Below are 17359 nucleotides of genomic sequence, written 5' to 3'. Positions count from 1 at the left end.
CCTGAATGACTTTAAGAGGGTCTTGAACAAAGGGGTTCCTTGTACTGAACCAGTTGTACGTTACCAAAGTTCCCTTGCAAGGCGATGCCCAGTGTCAGAGACAGCCGTGGTGAAGCAATGCCTGATGGACTAGAAAAGCAACGCAGTTCTGAACGTAGGCGGGGAGACAGTTGTTCATCCCAAGCGTTCGCCTTCTTGCCTCACCCTGCACATCTGTGCCCTTCCCCTTTTTAAGGGCCCAACGTGGGTGTTCAAGTAGGACAATGGGCCTCAAAACCATAAGCCAGCACGCTCTCAGTCCCAGGTTTTCCTCCTTCATCCCTTTCTATTCCGTGTTCCCACTGCCCTTTCGTCTCCACGTACAAAGCAAACCCCTGCAGGCGGAGCGGACTATAGCTGGACTATTACTGACACCGGGAAGAGTTGGTAAAAGAAACGTCACCACTTTAGCATGTGCTCTCCTAGCACCTCCCTTGCCACTGGCTCCATTTCTTTCCTGTCCGTCTTCATTTCCCCAAATCTTCTGTCCCTTTTATCTGTGGGCTGAGCAGTGACTAAATTCATCACTGCCTTGGAATAACTCATGAGCACAAATGATGATGTAGCATTAACTCCTTCCTGAAATTCCCTGGAAGAACTTGTTAAGTACTAGCGAAAGTACTCTGGAAAGGAGGTGAGGAGTCAGCATTGGAGTTGAGAACATGACATGACAGTGGCGTTAGTTATTTAGTTATTTAGTTCAGGCCTCCATGTAGCATGGGTTAGGGTGAAACCTAACCCAAGTGTCCACCTGACGCACAGCAAAGCCAATCCGGGATGTCAGGTATGTGATAGAAAAATGGGAACCGCACTCTTGAACTTTGATCTTTATAACTCTGCCCCCTTCTTTGTCTTCCTCAGAGCACTATCAAGGTTTCTACCTGAATCTCTGTCTCCCAAATTGCAATTCTAATTGCCCAAGCAAGAGTCCGTTTGTTTTACTTGGCAGTGAATTCTTTCTTGGTCAACAAGATATACTCCAAATTTTTCCTCTTCTAGTCTGAAAAGTGTACATTCTGATTCTATTTATTGTATTTAAGCTAAAAATCACAAATATGTATATAATACATTTGAGCTGTGAAAATTAGTAACGAGAAACTTCACTAAAATGGAGTCAGGAGGTTTCTGCAGGGGAAGTTCTCACTCCTACCCACTTGTAGTTAATTGCAGACCCAACAGGAAGAGATGGACTTGATCTTACCTGAGCAGGACCTTGCCTATTGATACTACTCTACTACTCCTGTAAGGGCCTACTTAGCCAGATCGGGTCCATCTCGGTTGAACAGCCATTTTGTTGTTCATGCAGTAAAACTTAAACTGACCCTGCCCTCCCCCACCCCCACCCCCGAGGAATTTACTTAGAAGCAAGTCCCGGAAACCAGTAAAATGTGGTCGACCAGTCCCTGATAAGAGAGCCCAAATACAAGGGCGGGTCAGGTCAGGTGGAGATAACAGAGCCAGAATGCAGGGATGAGTCTCGCCAGGTAGACATCCAATCAGTGGAGCGCGCACACTGTCTCCCTAGCTACCAAGGAGTGTGGGCCCCGCCTTTTGGGCGCCAAACTAGGGAGCCAATTCTGACCAAGGTGATAGGCTAATTCAAATAGCTACTATGGGGTGAATTGTAATTTAATTGGCCACCCATGTGTGACCTAGCATGACCGTGCAGCTTTCTCTGTGTGTTGCAATCTCATTGGCCACCTGTGGTCAACCACATGGCCTTTGCTCTATAAAAGTTAGTCTGTGAGGCTGGGAGTCGCTTGCTCTTTCTGTAAGAGGCGGCTCCAAATGGTCGGTTTGATTCTCGACGCTTGGCGCAAAACAAAGCTTTGCTTGACCTTAGCTTTGTATCAGTCTCACTCCTTTGATCACGGACCCTAACACTTCAGCCATAGGAAGAAATGTTTTCCTCACCCCCAACCCCAGACAATAGCTCAGTCCATGCAAAACCACCACACTTTGAACACCCTCTTTACTTCAATGGATGTGTAGTTCATAACAGCCTTCCCAAGTTCCCTTGCCTCTTCTTGAAAAATTCTGTCCATGGGTGCCTGAGTAGCTCAGTGGGTTAAGCCTCTGCCTTTGGCTCAGGTCATGATCTCAGGGTCTTGGGATCAAGCCCCACATCAGGCTCTCTGCTCAGCAGGGGGTTGGCTTCCCTCTCTCTCTCTGCCTGTCTCTCTGCCTACTTGTGATCTCTCTCTCTCTCTCTGTCAAATAAAATCTTTAAAAAAAAATTCTGTCTGTCCTTTGTTCCCCAGACTTGCCTATGGTTTTGCTGCAGCCTGTTTGTCCTGGATTGCAATTCTCTTTTTCCAAATAAACCCATTTTTTTTGCTGGTAAAATAACTGGCAGCCTCTATTTTTAAGGTAAACAGAGTTACAAATACATTTACTTCCCATTTAGAAATATAAGGGATTTAGAACATTAAACAACTAGCCTTCTCTCAGTGGATGTTGTGTGAAGGAATGCTTGGGAATTCTGATGCTGAGAACAAAGGTAAAAGAAAAAAATAAATTTCCTTACAACTTAAAGCCCATTAACAAGTCTTTGAGATAGGCAGGTGATCTTCCTCTTGGAACTCAACTGCCTTGATGTTAATACTTTGCTGAGGGCAAAAGGCAATCTTAGCGTAATATTATCTTGACCTCCAAGATCCTGTAGGTCTAGTTTAGCATACAAAAATGCCAGGAATGTCTGGCTGGCTCAGTCGGTAGAGTGTGTGACTCTTGACTTTGGGGCTGTGAGTTCAAGCCCTACTTTGGGAGGTTGAATTTACTTAGGGAAAAAAAAAATATTTGTGCTGCCCTAATACATAAAAATCCTTTAGAAATTTCCTTTATCTCTATCCCACCAAAGATATATGTTAGCAATCATCCTTCAAGCATATGATCCACTTGTATACATCTGAACGGTCTTGTGACTAAGGTTTTACTCTGCAGTAATAAATGACCTTTTCCTAATGATAGCTAGCCCTTCAAGGGATTAGTCCATCAAGGTCCTGGAAACCTTGCTTCCAAATTCCTTAGAGACTTAGGCTATGCATACATAACCCTCTCCCAACTTTAGAGTACATAATCAGTTACCCCCTCATAAACCCAGTGCCGCTCCTTCTGCCCACAGGTTCTGTCTCCATGCTTTAATTTTAACCACCTTTCTGCACCAATGACGTCTCAAGAATTCTTTCTCAACTTTTCACTCCAAACTCCAACATTTGCATATCAATTCCATCATTTTAATTCCATAGGGGGATATATTCGCGTTTACAAAATAAATGATCATCTATTTTGAAAAAAGATGTACCTCTCTCACAATCTTGATTCCTTTTCTCATTGCAGACTTTTCATCTGGGATCACTCTTCCTTGAACTTAAATATTTTGCTTAGAATTTTATTTTCTGTGGGTTTGTTTTCCATTACATTCCTCATTTGGGGCCTCATATAATAATAGTCTTATGTCACAAATTCTTTTTTTTTAAATATTTTTTATTTATTTGACAGAGAAAGACACAGAGAGAGAGGGAGCAAGCAGAGGGAGTGGGAGAGGGAGAAGCAGGCTTCCTGCTGAGCAGAGAGTCTGAGGCTCGATTCCAGAATCCTGGGATCATGACCTGAGCTGAAAGCAGACGCTTAACGACTGGCACCTCTGTCACAACTTCTTAAGAGACATTTTTACTGTGTATAGAAATTTAATTTCGTGGCCACTTTTTTCTGCATAGAGACTGTTCTTACTGCCCTCCTGACTCCCAAACGACATTTGGTACATCGCCTTTCTTTCAGACATTTGTAACATACCTACAAGGAATTGAATACATCTCTATGTACAGAGTAAGAAATATTATCTTGTAAAAACGTGCTGCACCCGTGTTCTACACAGTCACTGATTATACAGTCAGGAGGAATGAGTTCTGAGGTGATCAGAGGCACAAACACTGCCCACGTGCTTGAGCGGCGCTTAATATCCCTCTTCATGTCCACCTCGTCGGGTGTCTGGAGTCTTTCCTCTCCTGTTCCTCGCCCTCCATGCTGAGGCTCACAAAACTAACTCCAGAGCTGCAGGCTACAGGAGTTTACTTGATGACAATATATATTAGCTTCCACCTGTAAAAATCTAGGAGAAATTAATTTTCTGGTGAGCAGTTTCTGCGCAGAGTCCTGAAATAATATCTCTAAGCATTTCTGTAACGCGTTACAGATCGCCCTTATCGGAAATATGGGAACGGCTCCTTTAAGGGAAAGAGCAGCCCCGCCTAGTCCTTAAGGAGACGCAATTTCTAGGCGCCGCTAGCTTCGTGGCTCCCGAGGCGGCGCTGACGCCTCTCGCCAGTGTGGTCGCGAAGGAAACCACATTACCCAGGATTCTCCGCGATGCTGGACCAATGAAGGCTGGGGAGAGGGGCATTTCCGTTGGTGCGGGAGACGTCAGGGAGGGACTTCCGTTCCCCTCTTGAGCGGACATGTTGTTTGTTTTTAGATTAACCTACCTGGTTGGTGTCAGACAGCCGTCAGGCCTGAATGACACGAGAAGGCAAACGCGAGAGGAGGCGTTGTCTCCCCTGAACAGAGGCGGGCCTGAGGATCGGGTCCTTGCACCTGTCGACCGCTAATGACCCCCTCCCCTCCGCGCGCCTTCCCCGGTCCGCAGGTTCCGGTGGCCGCGGTCGCGCTGACCGACCCGGCGCAGGTGGGTGCTGCGCCCTCGGGTCCTCGCGCGACCTCTGTTTCTGAATGCAGACCCTCGAATGAGCTGCCTCAGGGCGCTGCCGCTCAGGCCCCTGTGTCTAGACAGCAGGGGCGCCCCTGGTTGGGCCCCGTTTCTGATCGCCGGTGTGGCGGGCTGTGGAGGGACGTCGCGGACAGAGGGGCCAGCATATGCAAAGGCTTGGGAGGCGACACAGACGGAGCATTCGGGAAACCTGGAGCCTTGGTGTGTGAAAGGATCATAGTGTGAGGAGGACTTAGACCTGCGGTGTCAGCCTGAGTAGCTCTAACGTCACTGTGAGCGTGCTGGGAGCTATGAAGGGTTCTAGACCGGGAGGGACGCCATCTGAAGGCTTTTAAAAGTATTTCATAGGCTGCTTGTGGAACAAGCAAGTTTGGGAGATGAGGCGGCCCGTGAGGCACAGAAAGACCTAGTCCGAGGTAACACAGCTGTCAGGTGGCCTGAAGACCTAGGCACAGAAGGTAGGCAGTTAGCCCCGGGTATTTGCGGCGGGGCAGCAGTAGGGGATAGGCATGAGCTCCTTCGTGCTTGCTTGTCTCTCACAGTCTCCCTCTTCCCACAGGTTCCGATGAACTCAGAAGTAATTATGGACCCTGTACAGGTGAGGGAAGGGTGTCTGTGCTCTCAGCCATCCGACCCCCCACCCACCTGGTCTCCAGGATTTGGGTATCATACAGCACTCTTCTTATATACTCTCTTGGCTCTTGAGTCTGAGGACCCTGGAGAAGTCTCCAGCCCAGGATTTTGAGCCCAGGCCAGGGGTTATATAGAAAGCTTCTCATTTTGGGTAACTGTTGGAATAAGATGTGGAGAGTTGTTCCAGGTGCAGGAACTAACATGTGCATGTACTTGGAGGAGAGACTGAGATGGAAGTTTTCAGAAAACAGCAGGTCTCGCCCATGTGTGGTAGGAATCAGGAGCAGGTGGCCAGGAGTCAGGTCTAGAGTGACCAGATGACTAGCTAGGCCTCTGTTCTGAGAGTTGTGTAGCCATGGGGCTATGGAGTGGAGGAGGGAGGTGGTCTGCTCCAGGTTTTAACAGGCACCCTGTGGATGCTAAGTGGAGAACAAACTATGTGTAGTGAGGGTAGAAGGAGCTCTGGTGTACACAGAGAAACCAGGGAGGAGGTTGCTTCAACATTCCAGGTGAGCGGTAGGAAGGGATGGGCCAGAGGGGAGCTGTGTAGGTGGGAGAAGTGTTGGATCAGATTTTTTTTTTTTTTTCATGTGAGAGAGAAAGAGAAAACCCCAAGGTTTTAGCCTATATTAGCTGGAAGGGTAGAAGCTCCATCAGTAGAGATGGGCAAATCAGTGCTAGACACAACTCAGATTGGATATTAGGATTTTAAATTTGTTGCCCATGTGAAGAGTCTAAGATGTTCCAGAGAACACCAAGTGGAGGCATCAGGTGAGCTGCTGGACACAGGACTGGACTTCTGTGGAGGGGTTCATGATGGAGACATCCAAAAAGTAGCAGGGGGCGTGTAGGCAGGTTTAAGAGGAAGAATGTGCCATGCAGTGCAGTTAGTGAGCCAGGAAGGTGATGGTGGAGGCCAGTGACTGGGTGGGGTGCCAGAGTTGTGAGACAGAGTAGGATCCAGAATTTTGTGCACCTGCAAAGTAGTGTGAACAGATGGCTCCTGGGTCTTGGTTTTGGGGGCCTAAAAGAGAAAGGTGTGCCCAACTTTGGTTGTGGGGTAGCATGATTTTAGTAGCCCCAGGAGAACTGGTTGGCCGGAGGTGGGGGTGGGGGATGGGGAGAGCAGAGCAGTCCTGCAGGCTGGGCCCAGAGGTTAGATGGTGCCTCTCTGACCACCTGCCTATGGTTGCTATTGGCAGGCACTATAACAAAGGGACAGTTAGGAGAGTGCAGACACCATTGGCATCCACTCTCTATATTTCCCGAGTTGAGGAATTAGGTAGGAAGAAATGCAGGACGGAAGATCTGTGGGGGCCTCGATGGGTGTCCTTGGGAGAGAGGCTACTCATGGACTTGGCTCTCCTCATTGTGGCAGGGACAGGTGAACTTTGAGGACGTGGCTGTGTACTTCTCCCAGGAGGAGTGGGGTCTCCTTGATGAGGCTCAGAGACACCTGTACCGCGATGTGATGATGGAGACCTTTGCACTTGTGGCCTCGCTGAGTAAGTCCCTCACACCCACCCCAGCGTCCTGTACTGGGCTCTGCTGCTCCCCTGTCTCCCAAGGATAGTCCAGTCCTTCCTGTTAACAGAGTTTGTTCTCTCCCTGCCTGGATGCCCTGTCCAGATCCATGCGCTCGTGTCCCCCAGTTTCTGGCCCCTCCCTCTATCTGACGTCTGCAGCAGCCTGTCTGGGTCAGGAACTGCGGGACCGGAGTGGTCACCGCTGGCTGAGACCACTGAGCTATTTGTGCAAGACCCTACTTTGAGGTTATTTTATAATACTTGGTTTTCTTCTCTGAGTGGTGGGTTACCCAAACCAGTGCTACCCATTTACCTGTCTTGTCTTCCCTTTAGGAGATGAATCTTCCATGTCCCATGGGGTTCCCTCCCTGGAGCTGGGCAGCAAGCCCTGGAGATCTGACTGGGCAGACGTTACTCCAGCCAGGACCAGAGAAGCTCAGGGTGGGTGTGGCCCTGGGGAATGGGAATGGGGAAGGATGTGATGTTGGGACTGTGTTCCTGTCATTCCCTAACCTCTCTCCCACACTTTACTTTCCCATGTACACACTTGTCTTATGCTCTGACCTTGCCTCTGGCTGTTCCCCACCTCAGCTTCCATAGCTCACCTGTTCTCTCCACTGCTTCCTCTGCAGTGCCCCCCAACATTGGCTTATACTCCGTATGTTGTGAGATGTGCACGTGCCCTAAACCACCCTTAGATACCAACTGCTCAGTGGTAGCTCGTCAGTAGTCAAGCTTCACAGCTCTCACTTGTCCCCTTGTGGAATGTTCTTCCTGGGCTGTACCCCACAGGCTGTACCCTGTCCTCCTAGTCAAGGCCTCTTCTATTCCTTTTTTCTTTCTTTTTTTTCCCCCTTAGACTTTCCCATTCTGTGATCTTTAGATGCCAACTACTGCACGGCAGCCCTTTACTCGCTTGAGCTTGGGCCTCTTGTTCTGATAGCATTCCTGTGACCTTGATCTTACTTCAGTTAGACACACATATATAATAAGGCCACCCCTTCCATCAGTGTTAATTTGTACTTGTCCTGTACATTTGTCTACTTTCAGGTTGTTGGCATGGAATGGAGGACGAGGAGATAGCTTTTGAGCAGAACAGTTTTATGGGAGTGTCACAGGTCAGGACTCCCAAGGCACGTCCTTCTACCCAGAAGGCCCACCTCTGTGAGACATGTGGCTTGGTCTTGAGAGACATTTTGCATGTGGCTGAGCCCCAGGGAACACACCCTGAGCAGAAATCATACATGTGTGGGGCATGTGGGAAACAATTCTGCTTCAATGCAAACCTTCACCACCAGAAGCAGCACAGTGGAGAGGAGCGCTTCAGAGGGGGCAAGGGCAGCCCCTTGTTTGTGAGCAGCTCCCCTGTCGATCCACTGGAGATCCCTTGTACGACAGGGAAGAGTTATAAGGACTTCCCAACTAGCTCAAATATTTTCCAGCAGCGTGCTCCTCATAGTCAATGGAAGCCAAGCAGTAACACCAAATGTGTGGGTGCCTTTCACAGTGGACAAAGGCATTACGAGTGCAATGAATGTGGGAAAGCCTTCAGCCGCAAAGACTCACTTGTCCAGCACCAGAGAGTCCACACTGGAGAAAGGCCTTATGAGTGCAGCGAATGTGGGAAAACCTTCAGCCGCAAACCCATACTTGCTCAGCACCAGAGAATCCACACTGGAGAAATGCCATACGAGTGTGGCATATGTGGGAAAGTTTTCAATCATAGCTCCAACCTTATTGTACACCAGAGAGTTCACACTGGAGCGAGGCCTTACAAGTGCAGTGAATGTGGGAAAGCGTATAGCCACAAATCCACACTTGTTCAGCATGAGAGTATCCATACTGGAGAAAGACCTTATGAGTGCAGCGAATGTGGGAAGTACTTTGGTCACAAATACAGACTCATTAAACACTGGAGTGTTCATACTGGAGCAAGGCCCTATGAGTGCATTGCATGTGGGAAGTTCTTTAGCCAGAGCTCCGACCTTATTGCACACCAGAGAGTTCACAATGGTGAAAAGCCCTATGCGTGCAGTGACTGTGGAAAAGCCTTTAGCCACAAACATGTACTTGTTCAACACCACAGAATTCACACTGGAGAAAGGCCATATAAGTGCAGTGAGTGTGGGAAGGCCTTCAGGCAAAGAGCTTCCCTCATCCGACACTGGAAAGTTCACATTGGAGAAAGGCCTTAGGATGGCAGGGAATACACCATTTCCTTGTTCCATTAGTGACTGACAGCAGAGAGAAGCTCTGAGATTAGCCTTCCTGAGTAGCCATCAGCCAGAAGTTGAACCTCATAACATTTAAACATCCACCCCGAGGAGATTTTTCTGAGTGCAACATATGTGGGAAGCTTTCTGGTGCAGTGTTGCCCTTTGTAACCTGTCCAGAAGCCTTGCCAGAATTCTGTCACTGCCCGTGTCTCTGGAAAAACAGAAAATAAAAAACCAGTCATGTATGGAATGGCAGAGTCCCACATTGTGCATAAGTCACCCCAACATGTTGTAATAGGCAGTCCTCTGCTCCTCCCTTCCCCAGAGGGAATCATCAGTACCCGGAGCCCATTAAAAATCCATACTCCTTCCTGCCGTCTCCACCACCAGCTGGTATAAGCATGGACACGACCTAACTTTGGTCAGAAGGTGGCAAGCTTTGTTCTGCTGGCTGCTTGCAGAGAAGGTTTCCGTTTTTCGTGGACTTCGTTGGTCTCATTTTGCACTCACGATGGATTTGTGCAGTCTTCAAGTCACCTACCTTAGGAGTTGTCTGTCTCATGTTCTGTTTTTGCAACAAATGACTTAGTTTTTAAACTATAATTTTGGGGATTCCATTCACTCTGCGTTGTATTGAAAACAGAATTGGATTCTGCCAGCGTGAAGGGAGGAAGAGCTTTTGTGAGAGTGCCAAATATTGCGTCTCAGTGGTGTTAGCAGAATGGCAAGCAAGGAACATCTTTCATTTTAGCCTAACTTGCATTACTGCTCAAGGTTGCCTATGAAAGAATACCGATCTTGGTGGGCCTAATCTTTTGGCCTATATGCTGAGATTTGTGATCATGGTCACCCTGAGCACTGGGCAGTTGTGACAGCCTCTGGTGTATCTGGGGGCAGTATGAATTGTTTCCCTTGTCCCAGAGGGAGTTTCATAGTCCCATATTCTCTTGATGAGAACTTGACCCCTGGGACCTGCCAGTGCCCCTGAAATTTATTTAATAGGCAGATGTCACTGTCCCCTAAGACTAGGTAGGAATCATAATTGGCACAGATACTGATTAATAGGGAGTTGGGAGCAAACTACAGGGAGTGTGACTCTAATAAAGGTAAATCCACATGTTTCCATCACTATGGCTTTGGTACAAGGTTACAGAAATTCTCAGGATTCCCATATTTGTGTCTCTTATGGCTACAGTCACTGTCAGAGCAATCAGTTGAAGCATTTTCTGCAATAAAATGCACATATTTATAGTGTACAGTTTGATAAGTTTTGATACATGTTTGCACCTGTGAAGCCAAGTTTTCTGATGTGCCCCACAATCCCTCTGTCCCTTACCCATTCCCAGGCAACCATTCATCTTGCTTTCTGTCACAGTAGATTTATTTGAATTTCCCAGAATTTTTTTCAATTAGCAATAGTCGTGCCTCGGATAAACCTCATTGGCTACAATACTGCCACTGCACAAAGCTCCCAGAATTTTTTTATCTGTGGAAAAATTTATGTACACAGGTAACACTTTAATATGTACTCTGACGTATCTGCCTTTAACTTTGAATAATTATCTTGTGATCCATCAGTGTTAGGATCAATTCATTCCTTTGCATTCATGCTTTTTCTCATTTTAGAGAAGAAGTTCCAAATCGGGTGATCCAGTAGAGGGCTCACACAAAAACAGCTACAGTATCTGTTCGACCTTTTCCAGGACATGATGTGTTAACTTTCCTGACTTACTCTGTGGGTGACACAGACTCATCCTGGTGTAAAGTGGAAGGGGATTCCAGAACAGGGATAATACAAGAAGGTAGGGGTTCTAAGAGAATGTCTAGGATAGTGGCCACCACAATCGTAGGCTTTATTTTCTTTTGCATTTTTAATCTTTCAATGATGAGTTACATTGACAAATTTTAAAAACTTAAACCAGTCTTACATTTCTAAGATGAGCCCCGCTTGGTCATGATGTGTTCTTTTTATGTATTGTATTTATTTGCCTTTTTTTTTTTTTAAGATTTTTGTTCATGAGAGATGTTAGTTTCTAATTTTTCTTAATGCTTGGGTTTAATTGGTATCACCATAATGCTGGCTTTATACATTACGTTGGTTAAGTATCCCCTGATTTAATTTTTAAATTTCAGTTTCTGAAGAATTGGTGTTGTTTCTTCCTTGTTTTGTAGAATTCACCAGTGAAATAATTGGACCTGGAGTTTATCTTATGGGAAGATTTGTAATTACAAATTTAATTTTCATAGTGGATTTACATCTATAGAAGTTATCTTTTTTCCTATAGAGTGAGCATTGGTGGTTTGTGTCATTCAAGGAGTTCATTTTATTTAAGTAATCAAACTTTTCAAACCATTATTATTTTAGTGCCTGCAGAGTCTTTACTGATGCCACCTCTAATTCCTGTGTTAACCTTAAAAATAAAACTGCCAGTTATTTTACCAGCCAAAAAATGGGTTTATTCAGGAATAGCTGAGATTACAATCTAGGACAAGTGAATTTTAGCAAAACCATAGGCAAGTCCAGAGAACGAAGGTAAAGAACGAATTTTTATAGAGGAAAGGGGGAAGTTGGGAAGGGCTGTAATAAACTAAAAGTCCACTGACCTAAATTGGGGCTTGTAACTACAGTTTGTTATTAGCTGAGCTATCACTGTCTCTAATTGGTTGGATTGTTGCCAGGGGAGGAAGAACTCTCTCCTCCTGCTAGGATAATAAAGTAGTATTGGCTCGCAAGGTCCACCTCTTCCTGTCCAGTCTGCAGTCGGCAGCTAGTGCCACGCGTGAGAGCACCCCCTGCTGGCCGCCTGACCTCATTCTAAATGAGGTTTCCTTTTATTAATTTGCCCATTTCCCCCTTTTGATTAAGATCTTTCTTTGAAAGCATTGCCAATCAGTAGTCAGGTTCTTTATGCTTACTGGTTTTGTCCCTCAGTACCAGGAAGGTTGTCATGTCCTACGTTGGAAGGAAAGTGTTGCAAGTGGAAACCAGTTAAGGCCACATTTGAGGAATAAGGAAAGTTAGGAGGGAGAAACTCGGAGTCTTGAAGCATCAGCCAGCATCACCTTATTGGGTGATCATTTAAAAAGATAAAAAAAAAAAACCCTCAACAGCAAAATACAAAACAGTTCTATACAAGTCAAAAGTAACAATTTCAAATTGTATGATGGTTGTTTTTATTTTATTTATTCCTTTATTTGTCAGAGAGAGAGCGTGCGCACGAGCAGAGGGAGAAGCAGGCTCCCTGCTGAGCAAGGAACCTGATGCAGGACTAGATCCCAGGACCCTGGGGTCATGACCTGAGCCCAAAGAAGATGCTTAACCGACTGAGCCACTCAGGCACCCCTGTATGATGGTTCTAAACAAGGACACTAGTTCTGAAAGTGAAATGAAATGTTTATTGGCACTTATTCCAACTTAGGGGAGAAAAGTTCTCCCTATGAAGTCAAACTTGGAGTGAGGTATTCCTCTTGAAAATGTTTGCTTAAAGTGACCACGAAAACAGACTACCGAATACCACTAGAGTACGGGGGAAGAGTGAACCACGTGTGCGTGGGAAGACAGTGTGGATGTGAACATGGAGCAACAGCCGATGAACTTTTTGCAAAACAACAGAACTTCAAAGATATCTTAAAACCGTACCGTTACCAAAACAAAACACCGTACTGTTACCTCAAAAAACTATTTAGAGGGCGCCTGGTGGCTCAGTTGGTTGAGCAACTGCCTTCGGTTCAGGTCATGATCCTGGAGTCCCAGGATCAAGCCCTGCATCGGCCTCCCTGCTTGGCAGAGAGTCAGCTTCTACCTCTAACACTCCTCTCTCTCATGCTCTCTTTCTCTCATCCTCTCTCAAATAAACAAAATCTTTAAAAATATATTAAAAAATTTAGAAACAAATGTGTTCTTGCTAATACAGTCTGTGAGGTTGAAAATTCAGAGACCATGAATTTGGAGATGAATCTGAAGTCAGTCAGTAGTTCAGATGAAGGAGACTTCTGAACTTTGAACCTTCCAACCTGTAAGGAAAAGCAGGTGAAAACTAACTTGTCCCAGGGTCACGAGGCTGCTTCTGAAAGGCCGCGATCAAAAGATGCTCTCCTGCTTGCCAGGGCTTGGGAAATGCAGACAGTGGGACTGTTTTCCCATTCAAGAAGAAGCTATAGTGAAAAAGGTATGCATGCTTGTTTTGCACATCTTGGGAAAGCTGTTGTCAGACGTCTGCCTCAATTCCAAGAAATCTTTACTTTCAAGTCACCAGATGGTGTGCAGATCCAGTCAAGGTTTGGTGCTTTCTGTAGAGGTGTTACAGATACCCAAGTCTTTTCCCTGGAGTTTGGTGGCACAAGGGTTGGTTAGCAGTTCCTGACAACGGTCTTTCCAGTGAGGCTGAAGAGTCTGGAGGTGTCTTTTCCAATAGCCCAAATCTCCAGGTTGCAAAGTGTGATGCTTAAGGTCACGGGGCAGTACTCTGAGAAGATCGCTCTACCAAAACATGGTTGTTTTTAACAGAAGTAATTACGCCTCTACACAGTTTTATCAACTGTGGGTCAAAGAAGGCAGGGACCAAGTCCTGTGACTACGTCAAAGGGTAAAAGTCCATGAGTCCCCACAGGGGTGGATGTGAGGTATAGAAGAATTAACAGCCAGAGAGTCTAAAGTTTTGCCAATTGAGTCTTAATAAGTGCCGCTAGTGCATTCAGCGAACTGAGGGTTTAAGATAATATGCACAACAAAAGTGTAAAACTGGCCAAGGAGCACAGAAATGTATCTGACCAGTAAAATGGGTTCCCTGATTGCTGGGAAGTCTGAGCGAGGTTTCCCATAAGGGACAGAGATCTCAGGTCCTGGGATCGAGCCCCCACATCGGGCTCTCTGCTCAGTAGGGAGCCTGCTTCCCTTCCTCTCTCTCTCTGCCTGCCTCTCTGCCTACTTGTGATCTCTGTCAAATAAAATCTTAAGATCAGGCCCCCTGAGTATCTAACCTGAGACTGAGCAAATTGCAATTTTTTCATTGGCGATGTTACGTCCCTTTAAGGCCAAAAATTTTAACAAGTGGATGTGGCCTTCCCGTGAAGAGATTTGAGAAGGGGACAGAGAAGCAAATCATCTTGCAGCTAAGTAGAGAGTGCACAGAACTTTCTGTCATCCAAATCAAGTTCTACAGTTTGTGAAAAGTAAGAGGGACTCTGTGAGACCTTGCGGTATGACTGTCTAGGTGTTATTTCTGTTCTTTCCTGACAAAAACAAAATGATATTGGCTGTCCTTATCAATCCAGGACAAACAAGCTTCAGCAAAACCATAGCAAGTCGAGAGAACAAAGGTGAGGAATGCTCTTTAAAAAAAATTATTTGCTAGAGATCACAAGCAGGCAGAGCAGCAGGCAGAGAGGGGAAAGCAGGCTCCCTGCCAAGCAGAGAGCCTGATGTGGGGCTCAATCCCAGGACCCTGAGATCATGACCTGAGCCGAAGGCAGAGGCTTTAACCCACTGAGCCACCCAGGCGCCCCAGCAATGCTCTTTTATAGAGGAAAAGGGAAGTTGGGAAGGCTGTTATAAACTAAAAGTCCATTGGAGTGAACGGAGCTGTAAGTATAGTGGCTTCTCGTTGAGTGGGCTTGTCTTCATCATTGGCTGGGCTGTTGCCAGGAGAGGAAGAAATCTAACTTACTCCTGGGGAATAGTGAAGTGGTATTGGTTTGCGAGGTCCGTCACTTCCTGTTGGGGCTGCCGTGGACGACTAGTGCCAGGTGTAAGAGCTCCCCCTGCTGGCCTCCGGCTCATTCTAAATGAGGTCTCCCTTTTCTTTTTTTTTCTTTTTTTTTTTTTTAAAGATTTTATTTATTTATTTGACAGAGAGAGATCACAAGTAGGCAGAGAGGCAGGCAGAGAGAGAGAGAGGGAAGCAGGCTCTCTGCTCAGCAGGGAGCCCGATGCGGGACTCGATCCCAGGACCCTGAGATCATGACCTGAGCCGAAGGCAGTGGCTTAACCCACTGAGCCACCCAGGCGCCCGAGGTCTCCCTTTTCTGAGTTCGCGCTTCTTACACTGGTGATGTCTATACCTCACCTTTTCTTGATCACTTTCATTATCTCCTTAAAGCACTTGGTTGCACTGATTTTCCTGTTCCATTTTTTTCTGATTTGACTTTTTTTTTTTTTTTTTAACTATTGCCGTTTGCTTTTGTTTTGTTTTTTTGTAATCTCTTTGCCCAGTAGGGGGCTGGAACTCACAAGCCCGGGACCAAGGGACCATACTCTTCTGACTGAGCCAGCTAAGCACCCTGCCTTTTGCTTTTACTGCATTTTATTTCCTTTGCTACTTTTTTAACATGGAAGCTGAGATTGTCATTGGAAACCTTTTCTTCCTAATATAGATGCTTAATACCAAAAGTGGTCCCATAAGAACTACTTTTAGTTGTCTCCCATAGAACTTAATATGGTATTTTTTTAAAAAGATTATATTTATTTATGTATTTGACACAGAGAGAGTGACAGCAAGAGAAGGAACACAAGACGGGGGAGAGGGAGAAGCAGGCAAACAGGACCCTGGGATCACAACCTGAGCCAAAGGCAGACTCTTAACAACTGAGCCACCCAGGCACCCAATATGGTATGTTTTCATTTTAAAGTCTCTCCCATCTTCCTTTTGTAAGGTTTTACAGGCGAGGTAAACACAACACCAGGCAAGATAGGCACAAGGCAAGATTTATTAAAGGCACTCTCATGCGAAGTTTCGGGGCTCAGGATAAGGGGAGCCAGGAAAGTCGCACCAGGAGGAGGTAGGCACTCTTGGGCGAGGTTCAGCAACTCTGGAAGGGGGAGACGGGGAAGTTCGCGCTAGGAGGGAGTCGGCGGGGTCTTTTAACGGGACAAAGCAGGGCATGGGTTCACATCCATATATGGTAAGGTGTTTGGTGATCAGAGGGTCGGGGGAGTCCTTGAAGCTCCTGTTTTCTGCATAGGTATCCGGTTACTTGTGGAGACGTGATCTGGGCGGGCATCCTTATGGTGGGAGAGTTAAGGGTTAAGAAAAAAGGAAAAAGGGGTGGGGGGCTTGAAGATGGCGGCCTAACAGTCATTTCTATTGTTCCTCCTGCATTCCCGGCACCACCGACCCAACACCTTTCAAATTCCTTTCACACCTGGCTCATTTTAGAACTATGTTAGAATTGTGTTATATCAAATATTTGGAATTTTCCTTAGCTTTCTTGTAATTTTTAAAAAAATATTGGTTTAAAGATTTTAATTATTTGAGAGAGAGAGAGAGAGAGAGAATGAGCAGTAGGGAGGGGCAGAGGGAGAGATTGAAAGAGAAGCAGACTCCCGACTCAGCAGGAGCCTGATGCAGGGCTTGATCCCAGGACCCAGCAATCATCACCTGAGCTGAAGGCAGATGCTTAATGGACTGAGCCACCCAGGTGCCCCTCTTGTAATTTATTTCTAATTTAATTCAATTGTATTCAGAGTACATACTTTATGACTTGAGCTTTTTACATTTGGGATGCCTGTAGGCTTTGCAGCAGCCAGATGTTTTGGCTGTCACAAACCGGAGCCATTTCAGGGCTTACTTCATAGTAACAACACTGTCAAGGGTCAGACTCAGTTACCTGTGTTTTGTGCCCAGCATTTCCCTATTCTGCCTGCCTCGGAAAGAATAACCCGGTGCTTCGAACCAGGAGTGGATTCTCTGCCTCTCAGGGACCCCAGGGCTCAGCTACGTGCACAGCCACAAGCATCGCCCACTCCTCTTGAGAGGAAGTGAGAGAGATTAGAGTCCTCAGCAGGCAACTTGCTTTCCTAAAGAATATAAGAATTACACAAGCCGGGGCACCGGGGCAGCTCAGTCATTAAGCATCTGCCTTCGGCTCAGGTCATGATCTCGGGGTCCTGGGATTGAGACCCACATCGGGCTCCCTGCTCAGAGATCAAAACTTGCCATCTCTGTCAAATAAATAAATTCTTTTTTTAAAAGAGTTTGTTTATTTATTTGACAGAGAGATCACAAGTAGGCAGAGCGGCAGGCAGAGAGAGAGGGGGAAGCAGGCTCACAGCTGAGCAGGGAGCCCGATGTGGGTCTCAATCCCAGGACCCCGAGATCATGACCTGAGCCGAAGGCAGATGCTTAATGACTGAGCTGACCAGGTGCCCCCGATGCTTTTTTTTAAACTAAAGGTCACATTGATAATTTCATGCGGCTTTGAAATTAGCTGCAAAGGCAATC

General features: G+C 46.4%; 1 protein-coding gene and 1 non-coding gene across 6 annotated transcripts; one reads left to right on the top strand and one right to left on the bottom strand.

The window, feature by feature from the left end:
- The first annotated feature begins 4470 nt into the window (after positions 1-4470).
- ZNF772 (zinc finger protein 772) lies at positions 4471-12353 on the top strand. Of its 5 annotated transcripts, none has more exons than XM_047710694.1 (5): positions 4471-4723; positions 5325-5363; positions 6783-6903; positions 7258-7365; positions 7975-12353. In XM_047710694.1, exons 1-5 carry the CDS (start codon positions 4646-4648, stop codon positions 9117-9119), a joined length of 1491 nt encoding a protein of 496 aa, XP_047566650.1. In that variant the 5' UTR covers positions 4471-4645; the 3' UTR covers positions 9120-12353. The 5 variants fall into 5 exon arrangements, with proteins under 5 accessions (XP_047566650.1, XP_047566649.1, XP_047566651.1 ...); XM_047710693.1 differs by having other exon boundaries at positions 6777-6903; XM_047710696.1 differs by lacking the exon at positions 4471-4723 and adding an exon at positions 4740-4966 and having other exon boundaries at positions 6777-6903.
- Positions 10476-10610, bottom strand: LOC125090102 (U4 spliceosomal RNA). Its single transcript, XR_007124194.1, has one exon. It is a non-coding gene; the product is annotated as a U4 spliceosomal RNA (small nuclear RNA).
- Positions 12354-17359: the final 5006 nt, after the last annotated feature.

This window comes from Lutra lutra, chromosome 17, assembly GCF_902655055.1.
Source record: "Lutra lutra chromosome 17, mLutLut1.2, whole genome shotgun sequence".
NCBI classification, from domain to species: domain Eukaryota; kingdom Metazoa; phylum Chordata; class Mammalia; order Carnivora; family Mustelidae; genus Lutra; species Lutra lutra.
This window is presented reverse-complemented; position numbering and strand designations above follow the sequence as displayed.

Bases quoted from the DNA above. Each gene is read 5' to 3' on its own strand.
- ZNF772 (XM_047710693.1), top strand. From the start codon at position 4,646: ATGACCCCCTCCCCTCCGCGCGCCTTCCCCGGTCCGCAGGTTCCGGTG. The intron at 4,724-5,324 runs GTGGGTGCTGCG...CTCTTCCCACAG, and splicing joins CGCTGACCGACCCGGCGCAG to GTTCCGATGAACTCAGAAGT. The intron at 6,904-7,257 runs GTAAGTCCCTCA...TCTTCCCTTTAG, and splicing joins TGCACTTGTGGCCTCGCTGA to GAGATGAATCTTCCATGTCC.